General features: G+C 44.5%; 1 protein-coding gene across 2 annotated transcripts in view; it reads right to left on the reverse strand.

Moving 5' to 3' along the window:
- The window catches only part of LOC142578692 (phospholipid-transporting ATPase VA-like), a 212,322-nt gene that overhangs the window by 26,736 nt on the left and 167,327 nt on the right, over positions 1–18,259 (reverse strand). For both annotated transcript variants that reach the window (XM_075688181.1, XM_075688180.1), the window contains exons 8-15: positions 17,910–18,174; positions 15,774–15,829; positions 14,335–14,523; positions 12,595–12,976; positions 11,746–11,910; positions 7,643–7,728; positions 6,360–6,590; positions 4,611–4,691 (exon numbers count right to left, since the gene is read on the reverse strand). In XM_075688181.1, the coding sequence (XP_075544296.1) occupies positions 4,611–4,691; positions 6,360–6,590; positions 7,643–7,728; positions 11,746–11,910; positions 12,595–12,976; positions 14,335–14,523; positions 15,774–15,829; positions 17,910–18,174 (1,455 nt within the window). The remainder of the gene's footprint in view (positions 1–4,610; positions 4,692–6,359; positions 6,591–7,642; positions 7,729–11,745; positions 11,911–12,594; positions 12,977–14,334; positions 14,524–15,773; positions 15,830–17,909; positions 18,175–18,259) is intronic.

The raw sequence follows: 18,259 nt of genomic DNA on the forward strand, positions 1-18,259 counted from the left end.
GGCATAATTGTCCAGATGCTAAAATGTTCACGAATATAAATACTTTGTGACTACCAACATTTTTATCACAAGCGCAGTCGGCTGCTGCTTCAACAACCGGGAGTTAGGCCTACTGGCTCAAGCAATCGGCGGCTGCCAACAAGGTCAACGAGCCGAGCATGATGCTCCGCTTAGGAAAGTTTACCGTAACACCTGCACCCATCTGTAACAAAGGAAAGTTTCACAGAGTTGCTTATCTTATTACTACGGTCCTTTTTCGCGCCCGTTACATAAGGGCCGGAAAGCCTCAAACAGTGCGCCGTTCTCTCGAGTGCATGCACTAACTGCCACCGGTTAAGACGCTAGGCCTTGCTCGCTAGTCATCGGTGTCACCAGTTACAAAGAAGCCTCTGCTAGCAATTGAACGCATAGTTTCTGTGAACTCTTTAACAAGGGGGGACGTGGCTTTGAAGATCAACTTCCTTATTTCTTCATGGATTTTGATGAAAATTGGCACAAATGTCTACAATGTCTCCCTGATGCTTCCATAAAAGTTTCAGAGTGATATCTTGAGAACATTTTATTCAATTTTGCTGAGCAGAATTTTTCTCCCTCTTACTTTCTGGAGAGCCTGGGGAACTTAAAAAACGTGATAGAAGGCTTGTTAAGTATTGACTGCATAGCTAAATGCGTGCTAAAGGTCGTGACATTCTTGCTTTTTTTTTGCAACACAAATTTTTTGGAGTGCCACATTTTATGTTACCTTCACATCCAGCACACTTTCAGGGTTGACGAATAGCCATATCGTAAACTTACAAAGGGTCAAAATAAGAAAGAGAGAATGTCACGACCTGTACTGCAGCCCAAGGAATGTGACAAAAAAGACATAGTCAAAATATGTTAAACGGTAATAAAGAAATCAGCTCCAGCAATCGAGCAGAAAGGCAGAAAAACAGTTTTGAGAAAACGTCTCTCAAAGTTTCACCTTCTCTTCAGTTCTCTAAAAGGCACCAAATTTGTAGTCTTTGGGGTGTCTTGTGATGTGGGGCTTCTTGTACATGTGGCCTCTGGTCTGGTGTGCTCCCCCCCCCCTTTTTTTTTTCTTTTTATAGGGCATTCTTTGCTGCTGCTGCTCTACAAAGAGCATGCATGGTGTCTAGGTTTCAAACGAAGTGACGTGCAGAACTCTGTGTGGGCATGAATATAGTTCCTATGTACATTCAGGCAGCCTGTACCCGCAGGCTGCCTGATTGATATCTCCAGTACACTCAGTGAGGCTTTTTTTTTGCTAGAATTGACCATGGTATACTTAATGAAGTCTCTAAGCATCAGCAGCCTCCCAAGTCACCTTTACTTGACAATGGCTGTAGAACTGAGGATCAGAGAGCCAGTGATAGATATTCAGTTGCTAGGTGCTTTCCAGAATTTTACTTTTGTGCATGCCTCAATCACTTCTGCAGCCAGGTGTCTGTGCCAGCCCAAGGGGCCTAGTGAACAGAGCTCATGATGAGGTTCTCTTTATGAAGGGGTGGTATGATAGATATTGTTACGAGCTATCGTGACAATATGGCAATAGAGTGAACGCGCAATATGCTTGGTTGCGGGTCCGAGGTGCCGATGTGCGAAATGCGCCTAGCCGCAGATACAAGGAGCTGACGCGCGATGTGCTTAGTCGCGCAGTTCGAGGTGCCGACGCGCGAAATGCCTAGTCGCGGGCTCGAGGAGCCGACCTTCGATGCGCTTATTCGCACAGTCCGAGGTGCCGGCGCGCGAAATTCCTAGCCGCGGGCTCAAGGAGTCGACACTCGATACGCTTGTCCGCGCAGTGGGAGGCGCCGATGCACAAAATGCTTAGGTGAGGGTCCCAGAAGTCCGCGCGCGATGTGCTTAATCGCCAAGTCGGAGACTTCCTATGCGTGAAATGTTTAGCCGGGTGTCCGAGGATTGCGTGCGCGATGTGCTTCGTCACGAATTCCGAAACACCGAGTGCTGAAAGGCTTAGCCGCATGTCCGAGGATTCCGCACGTGAATCTTGGTCGCGAAGTCTGCGTCACCGATACTCGGAATGCTTAGCCGCGAGTCTGAAGCGTCCACAATCGTAGGGATCGGCCACGCTACTGCAATGCTCGCGTAGCGCCTGTTTTGAGACGTCGAGATTACGGCGGGTGGAGACGTCCAGACTCTCGAGGTGCAAAGAGCCGAGCAGACGACACGAGCGCCGGACCAATGGCGAACCGCGCTGGAGTCACGTGGCGGGCGCGGCCAATCGCAGACTCCGGCACGACCTTCAATCACTTGCTTTTTGTGCGCTTGCTTCTTTAGGAGGAGATCGCTGAAGCGGCAAATTTGAAAACGGAGAAATGCGCTTTCCAACGAGACCAAGATGGCGGCGTTCGGTCGCGCCGTTCCGGAGATATTGTGGCTTGAAAAACGCTGTTCTTTCTTGATTTCCGCGAGATTTTTCACCACCTTAGCTGATAAAACGAATTTTTTAGAGCACTTCTAAGTGGTTCACAGCGATGATATTTGGGTATCAGATAGAAAAAGGGTTATAGAAACTGAACATGTCATTTTCCAAAAATAGATTTTTTGGCAATTTTTCGCGATGCGAAAGCCACGTGCATGAATATTATTCATGCACAAACTCATGCATGAGTATTAAAAGGCTAAATGAAAATACATTTGAATATCCGTGCACCATCAGCAGCAAAGAGCAAACCAGGCGAACTGCCTTGCACGGTGGTCGTTTCGCGCAGCCCGTCTGCGAAACCAACTTAAAGCAAACTGCAATAGGATGGTGTGTTTCGATCACTTCAGTTATGTAGTGTTGGGTGCTGATTGTCATATGAGGCGCACTTTCGACATCACCTTATCATATTTATTATATTTACATGTCAGTGACAACTTGTTGCAGATATTTCGACACCGTCACCAGCGAGAGAATTAAGTAGTGCCGTGACCATGTTTACGTATTTAATAGTGGTTACTACCAGGTCGCGCTTAAAGCTTACCAGGTCCTGCTTACATATATTGTTGGTAGTCCTGCATGGAGAGCAAATGCGCCAATATGAATGCTTGGGCGAGCTGGTATTCCCTGAATAGGGTGAACAGCGAAAAAAAAAAAAGAAAGAAGACAAACCGAGTGACACCACTGTGCTTCCAAAAGCTCTGTCGGTTCTCGTTCATCTTGAGCTTTCCACATTTCTGGCAAAACGCGGCTGCCTTTAAGCGCGTCTCGAAGCTTGCAGGCCGAAATGACCTTGCGACGCTGGCATATGACAATTCAGTAGTCGCAAGTAGCATGATGAGAGCTGGCTCTCTGAGGAGTGAGGTAATATAGCACAAGTTGTGTGCTGTGAAGGCATCTCCGGCCATCGCTTATCCATGCTGCTTTCCTAGCCGGATAGCTCTTCTCGGATGGAAATTGAAATAACCTTGTGCTCCATTCGCCAGTGAAGCAATTTGTGCACCCATACGCAACACAACTAACTGGCCGTTTCATAAAGATAGTGCAATCAAAACCCCCACAAACGGCATCTCAAGGCGTGCTAGGGCTGCGCTGGTTGTTCGTCTGCTTCTCGCATCTAACCATGTAGAGGGCACTCAGGACAGCCGTGTTTGTGCATGCGCAAAAGCATTTTTGCAAACTGTGTATTGTTAACAGTTGTGAACGTCAAAGTAGCTAGGCCTAGCATTGCCGTGGTGGTAACTACCAGCGGATCTGTGTGTAAGAGCGCCAGTTCGAGGTGGCGAGATAATCAAAATGGCAGTGGTGGTGGCTTTGACTAATGCCGTTTCGGACCTGCGGTTATGGCAAAAAGTCCGGAAAATGTGACGGCAAAGGGTTCTTGTGTCTGAAAGTTCATACGTTCTTTTATATTGACTCTATGGGACACGTGGTGGTGCCGAGAAGCCATCCAAATCATCAATAATGTCCCAAAAATTGCGCGTCTAGAAAAATTGGTCGTTGGCTATACACTGACAACTCCTCCAGCCGATGACATGATGTCAAAGATGATTCATTACGATTCCTCTCTGTTACTCGAGCCAGCATTAGCACGACTTTCATTCCCTTTCAATAAAGCTAGTTAATTTTCCCTGATAGAAGCACAAATTCCCTGAGTTTTCCCTGAGTATTTCCAGACTATTCAAAATCCCTCAGAATTCCTAGTTTTCCAGGTTGGTAGACACGCTGAAAATGCCAACTCAGAGCTCTGGGTTGGCAAGATGCATGCCAGATGCATGTCACTGAGGCGCATCACCACTGACATGATCAAGCGCATGTGTGCATCCTCCACAGTGAATATGGCATCATCACTGTCACAGCCAACTTACACTGCTGTGCCCTACACATACCCTCTCACAGCCTCTCTACCAAACCCTCCTCCATATTCCTTCCTCCTCTCTTCAGTTCAACCACCACAGCTTCAAAGCCCATTATTCTCCACGACAGCTTTGCTTTAAATCTGTTTCGATGCCCTTTGTTTTTTTGTTTTTTTTTAGTAACAGTAAAAACATGTTTAGCCCAGATTTCAGTGCTGACTTGGTTGGCTGCGTTAATTTCTTCAAGCTCACCATGTCTACGTTAAAATGGCCTTCAAGCATTTGAAAACAAGCCAAGGTCAATTTACCTGTGAACGAGCGTTGAGTGTTAGTACTTCCATGTCTGCTGAGAACAGTTGACATGAGTAAGCAATATTGACTGCAGTCTCCTGCAAAAGAGAGTAATAGGAATTGTCAATATTTTGCAATGTACTCCCCTGAGCAAAAGTATATGAACCAATATTCTGCAATAAAGCCGATTTTCTTCTCAACCTATGAATGTAACTTGAAATTGAGGACTGCAGTCCAAACTTGGCATTGCGAACTTTCCAGTGCACGCGTGAATTTCAGTCTGTGCATGTAAATTACAAATACAGTTGTTTTGGCATGCCTGTGGTTTGTATATACTTTTGCTAGCGAGGGTGTGCAACTGAAGAGCGCTCCATTATTTTTGTTCAATTTTTCACAGTTGTTTTGTTTCCCAAACATTCATAATTGTTGCTGAGTCTTAGAAATGACAAGTTCCAGCTCTGCAATTCAGTTGTGATGTGCTAGTACTGGGGCACTGCTGCTAGCTAAGGTGCACAATCAAGTGCCTTTCCCTGCTTTTGGTTACAGGAAATCACGGTCAAATAACAACAAAGGGTTAGTTTTGCATCTCTGCTAGAGATGCAAACATTCATGTGGGTGTTCATATGTAGAGAAACTCTCTCCTTGCTGATGCATTGTGCACAGCATACTGACTATGTGTTGCCAGAACAGCTGCTGCCCTGGTCACATACTGATATAGCAGACTTTTGTTAATTTGACTACGATTCACTTGACTCAGGGGTATGTTAGAATTGGACAAATACTGCCAAATGAACCCCAGTGGTAAGTTTCTTTTTTTCTGCATCTTGTTTAATTCAATCTGGTGAATATTTCAATCAGTTTCATCCATTCCGTGAGGCTCGAATTAACAGAAGTTAGCTGTATTCTAGTTATACATTGTTACGCCCACGAAAGGCGTTTATTGACAAGTCAGGCAAAGTTAGTCGTAATGGCCTTGATCAGCTGAGCGCCTATCGAGATTGAGCTAGCCAGCCGCACATCGTCTTCCTCATTCACCCATCTTCGATGACCCATATGCTGTTGAGGCGTAAACCCACTAATCGACGCACATAAGAGTGCCGCAATATTACTAATACTGTCTCTACTGCTCAGACTCTCTAATGATTGGCAGGCACTGAACATAAAAATGGTTGTTCAGAACACAAGAATGTAAAAAAAAAAAAAAAAAAACTGCAGGTTTGCCCACAATGCATAGCTGTTATGCGATAGCTGGCCCAATATTATGTGCGGCAAGTCTCGCATTTTTTTATGTAGCATTGTTTGCACCAAAGATTCAGAGATGGATATGAGCAATCTCTTTCTGTGAAGAAAAAAAAAAAGCGTAAGACACCCTTCACAAGTGGGACGGCGCATTAGAAGACAAAGGAGAGGCTGATGCCAGTGCCATCCAACATAGAGGAGTGGAGTCTGAGAGCGTAGCATCAGCCAATCATAGCAGCTGGTGGTGCAAGTATGCTCTTCAGGTGCGGTGTTCTCTCTGCTACAGCATCAGTGAAGTAGCTGAGAGGTAAAATCTTTTATTGCCTCCCGTGGGTCCCCGAGTTGAAATTATGGTGGAACACTGTGGCTTTTTTTTCTTTACTTTTTTTATAACCTTCTCGCTAAGCATTTTGGGATTCTGGCAAGTCACTGGCAGAGACTGGTGACCCTGGCAGATATCAAAATAACTAGGAGAATGAGCCCAAAACAGCTATGGCTTTAAAAGTGAGAGAATGGTAGAGATTGACCTGTTTGTCCCCTGTAAGGACCCAGATGACAATGCCAGCTGCTCGTAGTGCTGCTATGGTCTCCGGCACCCCTTCTTGGAGCCTGTCCTCAATGCCGGTTGCCCCCAGCAGCTCCAAATTTGTCTCCATAAGGCGAGCTGAACTGACAAGCCTCTCCTCAGCCTCCCCTACACTGAGTTCAGAGGCCTTGTGCTGCTCCAGCCATTCTTCGTACTCTTCGTCCTCCAACACCTGATGTAGTGAAGTGCAAACCACTCAGCAGCTGAATGCGATCACATCAATGACAAAGTTCACAGGGTATCAACAATAACACGAATATGCAAATTCCAGTGCAGTCTGAGAAACTGGCAAGCACTACAATGAAGCTGTGCTAAGAAAACTCATTCTTGTGCTCACCTTGTGCAGAATAGTTTAGTTTTTAAAGTATACCCTGAAGTCTTGCTGTCTGCGGCATGTTCTACTGGCTTATAGCTGTTAATTTAATTATGGGGTTTTACGTGCCAAAACCACTTTCTGATTGTGAGGCACGCCGTAGTGGGGGACTCCGGAAATTTTGACCGCCTGGGGTTCTTTAACGTGCACCTAAATCTAAGTACACGGGCGTTTTCACATTTCGCCCCCATCGAAATGCGGCAGCCGTGGCCGGGATTCGATGGCTTATAGCTGTTCTAACTGGCTGCAAGTGCAACAGTGTGCTATGAGTTCATCTGGAACAGCTGGTCCCACTTAAATATGTTTACTTAGAGGCCCTCATTTTTTTTTCTCTTCCTCTCTTCAGAATCACCCCATTCCAACAATTTAAAACGTAATTATGCAGTAGAATGAATTATTGTGAAACACATACGGTACTTTTCTCACATACGAAGCCAAACTTGGCGACAAATGAGAACATTTGTAAAGAAACAACAGCACAGCGAGGGATTGTCAGGAAAATGATAACACGCCAAATTAGGAGACAGAGGAACAGTATGAACTGGAGAACAGACAAAAGACGATGATGCTTTAGAAAAAGTCAAGTGGAAAAGAGCTTCGGCAAGGCATGTCAAACATGGTTGGGAATAGCAGAGGACAGGCAAAATATTAACATGCAGAGAACCACATGGATTCATCAGGTTAGAAGTTTTGCGGGTGTAAGGAGTAGTCAGTGCATGACAAGGTAACTGAAGAGTATAGCAAGAGGCCTTTGCCCTGCATTCAGCTGTCTCTTCAGCAAGAGTGCTAGACGATCACAATCATTAATGCGACGAGCACACTCCAACTGAAGAGGTGTGCAGTTAACCTACCTTCTTGGCCATGCAAAGAACACGAAGGCCCTTCTTGCTGTACTGGTTCAGGTGCTGCTGAGTGCGCAGTATCACCTGGCGCATGGCTGTAAAAAAAAGATCACGACAATGCTTTTTTTTTTATAACTGTGCATGCATACAGCTCTTGCTTTCATAAGCAAGAAAAGCAGGACCTGTGCAAATCCCCAGCAGCAATTGAATGTGCAGCAACTATACAACATATGGCCAATAATAATAATAATAATAATAATAATAATAATAATAATAATAATAATAATAATAATAATAATAATAATAATAATAATCCTATTTTATGTCCACTGCAGGACAAAGGTCTCTCCCTGCGATCTCCAATTACCCCCGTCTTGTGCCAACCGATTCCAACTAGCATTAGCAAATTTCCTAATTTTGTCGCACCACCTAGTCTTCTGCCATTCTCTACTGTGCTTTCCTTCTCTTGGTGCCCACCCATTCTGTCACCCTAATGGTCCAACGGTTATCTAACCTGTGCATTACATGACCTGCCCAGTGCCATTTTTTTCTCTTAATGTCTGTTACAATATCGTCTATACCCATTTGCTCTCTGATCAGAACATCTCTCTTTCTGTCTCTTACAGCTATGCCTAGCATTCTTCGTTCCATTGCTCTTTGTGCGGTCCTTAACCTGTTCTCAAGCTTCTTTGAGAAGGCCAATAACATACAATAACTATACAACTTACAGGAGCAAGTTTTCTAAGACATGGGGTTTAGCTCGTTAACTCTTTCCTTGGCGGGGTTATCTATATAAGTCGATCAATTTGGTCAACAGTGTTTCAAGACGCGAAATATTTCTGCTGGAATACTTCTACTCAAAACGCCATGCACCGTTCGAAATGATGACTCAACTCTGACTATTACTCAGGTTTGACAATTTTTGGCAGATCGGGGAGTCTGGAAAAATAAAACACCGACTGAAGGTATTGTCGAAACTAGCCTCTAGTGCTCATAGCACTTCCTCAATAAAATAATGCGAAATTCGTGCTGTAGTCGACTCAGAAGCTTCTTGTGGGTTGTCTAATTCTCCAATCCTAGGCTGTCTAGGCTGTTTCAACGATATCTGAAACAATGGTAGGCGCTCATAAGTGCGCGTTAACGTGATAACGTTAAGAAGCCTGTGTTGCAGAAAATCCGGCGCCTTACATCCGGCATCAGATGTCACATGGGCAAAAATATTTTCGAACCATGTATACCCAGGCCTTCCATATGATGCAAGGAATTGATTGAACTAATAAAATTTCTCAAGCTAAAATACGTAGAAAAATTGTAAACTACGACTTGCACACAACCTACAGACATGATAGCTTTCGGATTGTAATTTGACTATATTAGAAAACATAATTCCGTAATGCGAAAAATCAAAGAAACCCCTTCACACACACAAACCAGTCACGGCGTTCACAGACCGGCCACGGCATTCGCCATTTTGCGTGCGCTGGCACAATGGGTGTCTTGGGTGTCATGGAGCAGCGCGCCCGGTTCCTTGTATTAAAGGGACACTAAAGGTTAATATTAAGTCAACGTGGACTGTTGAAATACCATCCCAGAAACCTCGAAACGCTTGTTTCATGCGAAGAAGACTTATTTTTAGAGAAAATGCGTTCTGAAGTGTCCGCGTACCTCTAGGGCAGTTCAAATCGCCCGCCTTCCGATCGAAGAGTGGTGACGTCATGGTCTCATAGTGACGTTGCGCCGTCGGTGAGTAAAACGGCGCCTGCAGACGGCGCTACGGCTTTTCTGCGCAAAATGCAAACGCGCAGCCAGAAACAGAGCCAAGACAGAGCCGACAGCACCACGAAAGCAGAACTATGGTGGCTAGCGGAAGGGAAAGCGCACGACGATAAGCTGGTTCTTCATTTTATGACGCCAATTTCGACGCTCGTTGCAATGGACGACCCTGACAATGACACATTGGCTCACGATGCTGGGCTCGACTTCAGCGATTTAAGCACTGATGAACGTGACTTGCTGCTGAGGGCTTGCGCTGCCAGCGCCGTTGCGTACTACTACAACGGCAACTGTATGTCATGGCTGTACATATTCGCACATTTGCAGCTTTTCCTTGCTGAAAACTAACTGCCGCACACACAGCCCAGTCTTCGACCTGCAGTTGTTCTTGCGCTTCGGAGAATGCAGGCAAGATCGGCGGAACAGCATTGCTTTGAAAAGCACTCCACACGACTTCAGTAAGTCGGCGTTGAACTCGTAATCCTCTGGACGAAAGTGCAGCGAACACACTATGTGATTTTTCAGCTCTTTGCCAACAAATTGAGGCAGAGGTATGGCACTTAACCACTTCGAACGGAGAGGTTCACTCGTTGGCACACAGTGATAAGTAACGTTGGATTCGCCGCTGCAACTGCCCTTGGCCAAGTCCCGCGGACCGTTCGTGCATCACACGACATCACATGGCCGTGGCATTCTTGCTGCTTGTTCCAAATGCAAGTTTCGCGAGCCAGCAGAACCAGTGCAGCACGACGCGATAACGAAACAAGTGAAACTCCAAAGCGCGCATGGCACAATGTCGAGCGCGCAGAGTCGAGCGAAAACGAAACCTTTCGACCACCCATACTACTCGAGGGTAATGTCAAAATGTTATTTTTTCTTAGAATCGAATAGAAGTAGACAAGTAGCATCTTCTTCCGTCTTATAATCTAATGAAATGATCTTTTTAATACGACTAGATGAGTACTAGTGACATAAATTATTATGAGGAGTACCTTCGACATCAGGCTAGTACTGGAATGTCGCTGGGGGAGTCTCAAATTGTGTCATGCATTTACCTCGATTTCTCGGTTACTAAAGCTCTGTTTGCGATTGTATTGACGCCTTAGACGTTCTAGAGCATTGCTTTATCACTTTAACTAGACTTCATAGTAACCTTTAGTGTCCCTTTAACTCCAGCTGCCGCTCACCTCCGCCACATTGTGGCCCATGCAAGAGGCTGTGGTTTTACCACAATGCTCGCCAACATGCATAGCGCTCACGATAAGCGTTTCCAGGTAAACATTACGGTTACATACAATCCAGTTGCCGGGAAGCATGAGAAGCAGTCAGGGATCTTTTAATGCTATCGCATTCCACTTTTAAAGGCGAAGTTTAAGTGTCCTCCAAATTTTTGCTTTTATAATTGTGTTAGACTGATATCAAGTGCAACATTATCTTTCCCACCAGTGGTGGCTTTTATCCATCAGCATTTTGACAATGTATGTACAAGTTATTACGAGCGATCCTTCATGTTGTGTGGGGTTTTCACTCACACAAGAGCATGCAGTCGCTTCAGATCGAACTTCGACCAATGCTTGCTGTCTAACTTCTTACATTTTGAACAGTGCCTGTGCAAGTGCCTTTAATCATTACTGTACAATACTTTGAAACACTGAACAGAGCACGTGGGGGCTCCAGCACCAGTTGAACATGCACTAGACCAGCTTGCTTGTGCAGAAAAGCTGATCGTATGCAATATACATGGATGAGGATGCTTCTGCATGCTCCATGACCTGACAACTATTGCTTTGCAAGCCGAAATAGTGCAGTAAGACAAATCAGGTGCCTGCTGCCATAAGCAAAAACAAATGCTTAACAAAAACAAACGGGATACCTATTTTCATTTCACAATATATTGAGGCAAAGAATTTGGGACCGAAATCACCGCACCAACTGGCAGTGGGCCAGTGCCACCCGCGCCTTCGCAGAGGGAGGGGCAATACAGGAACTCTGACATGATGAGTGGCATTGGAGCCAGCTGCAAAAGAAGATGACAATGAACGCTTGAGCAATGGCATGAGCACAACAGGCAGTATGGGAACGCTGGCATGATGAGCGGCATCAGGGCTAGCTGTGGAAGAAGATGATGATGAATGCCCGAGCAGTGGCGTGAGCGCGGTTTCGCTGAAGGATGCCAACGAGCCAGCTGTGGTAGAAGAAAATGACAAGTGCTTGAGCACGTTCGTGCAATTACGCCGAGGGACGCCGACGCTCAGCCCAGCAATGGCCGCCTAAGAGCTGTGCTCTAAAAGAAATGAAAGTGTGCCCAAGCTTGCACAAGGCAGCTGTCGGGTGACTACCTTGGTCTTTGGTAGGTGCTAGCAGTGGTAGTATGGCTGAGTCAGCCCCTTTGCAGTACAGCACCTTCTGCTTGGTGATGGGGTGCTGCATAATGATGGACATGCGCTTGCGGAAAGAGTCGAATGGCAGAAGATGCAGGACTCGGTACTCAATCAGCCCCTCGCCTGCACAATGGAAACACCAAACAATTTTATTTTCTTTCTTCGTTTTTATATTTGTCAATGTGGTGTGCAAAAATTTTTAGGCTCTATGAGAGACTTTCACTTCACCATAACAATCGAGTACTTACTAGCCCAGGAAAGAGGTCTACAGCCATAAAACAGTAATAGGAGGATTAGAACAACTTCACAGGCTTCAGTGAAATGTGTGTTGAAAATCATGATGATGAAACAACAGAAAGAAGGCCAAGGGGGAGAAAGAAACAGCATGCGTGAATGTGTATAAGCTGACAAGAAGCGCAATCAGTTCTTAAAATGACAGAAATTTGAGCTAGTTGGTAAGGATTCATTATGCAAGAAAGGTGAGGCATACAGACAGGACACAAGAGAAGAGAAGTGGACTTGTGTTTTGTCTGCACACCTCACCTTTTTTGCATAAGCAATCAGTTCAGTGAAAATCATGGGTGCCTTCTAGTTTTGAACAAAAGCTGATCACATAGTGAGTAGAAGATGCAGCTTGAGTAGATGAGCAGAAGAACAGTTGCCAGTTCCTGACTTGTACCACAGATTTCGTGAAACTCATTTAGTCAGAACCACAGTTAAAAAATAAAAGTAAAAGAAAAAAGAAAATGTTCTGTAACAGTAGCTTCCCCTTAGCCAAATGCTACCTTGCACAAGTTCGCTACATACCAGGCAGCATGAGAGTGACAGCATCTGGTGTGCGACGAAGCAGTCTGCAGCCGTAACGTGAAGCAGCGTCGACCAATGCAATTTCATCTGGGCTCTCAGCTTCATAGATTGGCTGCAGCTGAGGGCTTGGAGTGGGCGATGGCGTCAAGGTTCGCCTCGAGGGGCTGGTCACAAAGTTCAGAAAAGGCAGGGCCAGTTTGTACGGTCGTGTTGGCGTAGAAGCGCGGGAATCTGTGGGGCTTGAAGCCACGGCTGGACTGCGAGCCACGGGTGATGACAGCGAGGAAGGCAGGTAACATGGCTGCTTCAGAGGCGACCTACAGCCATCGGGAGATGTTGGATGGGCACTACCATTGTTTAGGTACAAGCCACTGCTGTTCATCTGTAGGAAAAAAGAAAGTATAGGTTCAGTGAGCATTGACGGCACCAAGTGCAAGCAAAATATGTGGACAAGCAATGGCGTAGTCCAGCTACTACACTACAAATTGAGATTAGTGTAGAGCACAAAAAAATTCAACACATGGAAACAATGCAGCTGTGGGAGGTTGTTAGCTTTAAGTCATATAGCTCTCAACCCATGATGTGTAAGCAAACAAAAGAACAAGGGTGCAAATAAAAAGAACATGTAAACAGACAAGTCTGAAATGTGTTTGCCTGGTAGACATTCCAATTTGCTCTCCAGCACAGCTTCAGAGTGAAATAGGAAAACAGTGCAGAAAGCTATGTGACTGGTAGCTGGATGCAGAAAGAAAAGCGAGAGAAGAAGCTGATATTGATGAATACTGAAGACTCTCCTATGAGCCTTGAAGATCACATTGCCATTCCACAACTAACCTAAAGTGGCCCTTACCGCCTGGGGTGAGCATGTTGTTGATAGACAAAAGAAAAGCGCATGTGCTATCATGGACAAATGACAATGAACTCGAAGAGCAAATAAAAAGTGCATGTACAGTGCATGTCACCCTTGTGCAGAGTGTGCAAAGAGCGGCCACCGGGGTGCTCTGCAGCCAGCTAGCGACGCCTAACGGTAGTTTCTGGGCCCAAGATAAGATGTGTCTGGGCATGTTTGGCCACAAATACAGACAAGCCTTGCTCTTTCAGCCCCTGCGGGAGCACAAGCCTTCATCTTGCCACCACTATTTGCTTCTGCCGCAGTTTCACTTAAGCCGAGACTGGGGTTAGTTTCAAGAAGAGTGCCTTCTCACTGACGTTCAGTTAATCGTCCGTTTTCTTGGGCAGTGAAAGAGCCAAGGCTTGTCTGTAAGTGTGGCCAAACGTGCCCAGATGCATCTTATCTCGGGCCCAGCAACTACTTTTAGATGTCGCTGGTTGGCTCTGCAGCACACCAGCAGCCGCCGTTTGAGCTCACTACACAAGGGTGATGAGCTCTGTACCATCAAGAACAAATTATTACTATACTCATAGGGGACACATCAGCATGCTTGATCAGTACTTCCACGCACAGTACAAAGTTCATAGCAGGGTAAGGTGAATCATGCCCTCATGTGAAACTTACCAATGAAATTCCTGCATTTTCTTTTGTTTGTGTTTATAATTGTGCTTTTTGCATTTCATTAGCCCACGACAATACACTTTCGGTGACAGAACCATATAATTTTGTTGACACGATACACAAATCACCACTGTTGTGACAAAACTGCAGAAAAACTGGAACTACAAAAAGAAATACTCCAAAAAGTACTGGATCAGGAGCAGAGAGGGAGTAAAGATAGTACTCACTATGTCCTTGTGGGGGTATTTCGAGACAATGACAGTGTTGCAGGTAGCCATAAGGAGAAAGAACTCCTGCACTCGCTGGCTCTCAGGGCTCAGGAACAGCTGCTGGCCACTCCCATCCATGCGTAGCTGGTACTCCATGTTGGACAGCTCCCTTTGCAGCTGAGGGTTCAGCGTGAACACTGTGTCATCCTGTGTGCAAGAGAAGGAATTGCCTTTCAATACAACGCGCTTGGAAACCATAGTGGCAGCAGAAAAAACTTTGGCACTGCTGTTGTTCAGCCACCACGGGAACGATGGTTAGGACATGGATTCGTCCAAAATTAATGTTTGTGGCTTCAAAGATTCCTTTGAAGTTGTGTATTATGCTTTAGCTTTCTAAATTTCCAAGCAGTCATAATTTTCTAAACGCAGAACGAAAATTAGACTTTGTGCAGATATGTAATCATTGCAAATTGTTGTGTTTACAGTGCAATATGACATTGAAAATGTTTGTTGGAAGTTCTATGCTCTATGTTCGTTAGAAGTCAGTGCTGTGTGTGCTGTGAACCCAGATGGAGAGAACATAACATTCATGATTGCTTGAACACTGCTGTAGATAACTGCCAATTTCTCCCATGCTGCTAAGATGGCAAGAGCCCAGCACTCTCGCTATCTGCCTATTCCTGCACAGCCGTGGCGTGTATTGCAATTTCAGCATTACAGTCACCAGTCACTAGTGCTAACCTTCTTTTAGTTGCCGCCATACAAAAGATACACTAGGCTTTATTACCTCAAACTGAGCTTCTTCGAGGCTGAATGTTACTTCTCCTTCTATCACAATATATAAAACAATAATAACATGATAACTTATACAACACTAATGTTGAAAGATGGGCTAGTTGGTTATTGGCATTATAAAATGTGGTTACAATGCTAAGGAAGATGAAGACGTGGCAACATCATTACTATCACCACCATCGCATAAACACAAACTGCACCCAGTACCTGTCCCGTACAGTTCACGTTTGAGTCTTCATCTTCCTTAGCGCCAACCGATTCCAACTAGTGCCCGCAAATTTCCTAATTACATCACCCAACCTAGTCTTCTGCCATCCTCGAATGTGCTTCCCTTCTCTTGGCAGCCATTCTGTAACCTTACTCGTACACCGGTTATATAACCTGCGCATTACATGACCTCCCCAGCTCCATCTTTTTTTCTCTTGATGTCAATTAGAATATCGGCTATACGCTCTCTGATCCAAACTGCTCCCTTTCTGTCTCTTAACTTTATGCCTAGCATTCTTTGTTTCATCACTCTTCGCGCAGGACAGGGGTAAATGGAGATCACAGGGAGAGGCCTTCGTCCTGCAGTGGACATAAAATAGGCTGATGATGATGCTGACGATGACCTTCCTTAGCACTGTGACCATGTTTCATAAGCAATTACAATAACTACTTACCTTGGATGGTTTGGAGCCACAGCTGTAACTGCGTATTTTGATGTCGTTTTCCTCAGCTGCAAAACAGGTTAGGAGGAACAGTACGAGTTAGAAAACTGTGACAGTTTCTGCTGACAAGTATTTACTAAGAGGCACACTTTTGTGCAACAAATTACTGTATTGCCCTGCATGCATTTTTTTTAGAAGAAAACACATGAATAGCAAGCTTGGACAAATACTAATGAGAAACATGCTTTTGTGCTTGCATCACAGTAACATAAAGAGGAATCGTTAGCTCGGGGGCTCCTATCTAAATACATAGGAAAGGAGAAATCATTTTCTTTTTTTTGGCAACTACTACACCAAGTTTGACGAGGTTTATTGTACTTCAAAGAAAACGTTAAAATCTAGTGATTGCAGGTAGCAAATTCTCGATTTAGGCTGTGAGTTCTTTAATAAAAATTGTTGAAAATAGAAAATGATCTGAAAATGAAATTAAATAAATAAAAAACAATATCACAATTCTGTAAATTGCATCTAATAGCATATCTAAAGTGGACGAAATTGATGTATTATAGTGACTGTCACATAGACCATTAATATGTGAACAGGACTTTTGCAAAACCCTTGTAAACAATGTGACAAGCTCACATACACTATAAATTGAAATATCAAGTTTGTCCACTTTGGATGTTCTAACGGATCCAGTTTACAGAACTGCAATATCTGTTCTTGGTGCAGAGCTATGAATTTGTACACTTCTTGCTTCCATTTCTTTGAAACTTACCAATTCTTGAAAATTACTCTTAACACATCCAGGCTTTAAACCAATATTCTGCTTCAACAGCCACTAGAATTTAACTTTTTCTCTTGTGTGCGAAAAATTCCATCAAAATCGGCCCAGTGGTTGTCACAGAAAAATGTTTCTGCATTTTACATGTACTATTTGAATAGGCGGCATCAGAATTAGGCTCGAGCCACAATGTTGAGGGACCTCTAGGAGAGTTTAAAAAAGTATCTCTATCAATCTGTTTATTGCCAGCTTATTTGCTGCAGTACTGTGGAAGCTGTGAATGGCACTTTAATATTGTCTTTGTCATGTAGCAGCATGCAACACTACGATTTATACATGGCTATTGTCACTATACACTGCTTAGTACGAAGGAGCATTAGTCCTACATGCCATACGCCATTAAATATGTTTCTTACATGCCATCTCAAGTTTTTCTACAAGCCTCCTAGCTGTGTGCTAGTAATGTAAGTTTGCAATATCTATAATATATTGCCATTAGGCATAATCCTTAAACAGAGATTGTTTCACTATGTATTTATGGCTGGGCACATAAATAAATTAATGCTGCTGAAAATAACAGGTAAGACTTGAATGACACTCAAAAATTTCCACTTGACTAGTAACATTTTTGCTCACAAGCTAATATATTTATCCGCCTTGTTGCTAGCACAATATTAAGCAACAAGTGTGCAAGAATGGAAGACCAGGTGATGCATTTGTAATATGTAATTTTTCTTAACATCTGGCATTCGACAAACATTATCTGTTTTGACAATGAGACTAAAGAACTCCTTGAGCCTGTCGTGGCACCTCCGTGCTGAGAAAGGCAAGGTCTCTCAAACATCAGAAAATGAAGCAGACTGGCTTTCACCCAGACAAGAGATCATCTCTCTCAGACCTCTACAGTGGTGCCCTTTCCCTCCTGCATTGACTTTAATGACCACTTCTACTGCCTCTCACCTGACAGCGTCTCTATCGAGCACTCCTTGCTGTCATTGAACTTCTCATAGCAGTGTTGAGTGACACAACTTTGTCAGTTCTAATCCCCTTATCTCACACGATTCTCCACTTGAAGCTCTTCCTCCACTCAACCTAGTCAACCAAAGCACCACCCCTTGACTAAAAAAGATGCTAGGCTTTGTCAAGAATTCCCATGGTGCGCCAATGAAGAGCAGTGACTTCTTCTGTCAAGGGGCAGCACTGCCATCCGCTTCCTCGAGTCAAGGTGGCAGGCTGAGTGAAAAACATTCTAGAATACGAGGTAAGAGCCAATTTTTCTAAAGAGCTGTCAGACATGTGTACAATGTCTCTACAAAATTATGAATGCCAGCAACTTTAAATCCAGAAGCTACCTTAGTGCATACCTTCAGAAACACTCGGGTGAAGGTGATTGTAATCTCTGCCACCAATGGTGCAGCGCCGGAACACCATGTGGTTCTCGGTGAGAGTTCCCGTCTTGTCTGAAAATATGTACTGCACTTGGCCCAGCTCCTCGGGAATGTTCAAAGCACGGCACTCGAGGCGCCGGTTTGATCGCTCGTCAAAAAGCTCTATGTCTTCGTGAATGTGAAACACTTGACCGAGCTTGATGATCTCGATTGAGACATACAGCGACAGTGGTATCATCACCTGAAATCAATGACAAGGTCAGAATGACAGTAAATGCCTGACAAGAGTATGTTCTGTAGTAAAGCACCTGCAGGACCATTACCCT

This window comes from Dermacentor variabilis, chromosome 4, assembly GCF_050947875.1.
Source record: "Dermacentor variabilis isolate Ectoservices chromosome 4, ASM5094787v1, whole genome shotgun sequence".
Lineage (NCBI taxonomy): Eukaryota > Metazoa > Arthropoda > Arachnida > Ixodida > Ixodidae > Dermacentor > Dermacentor variabilis.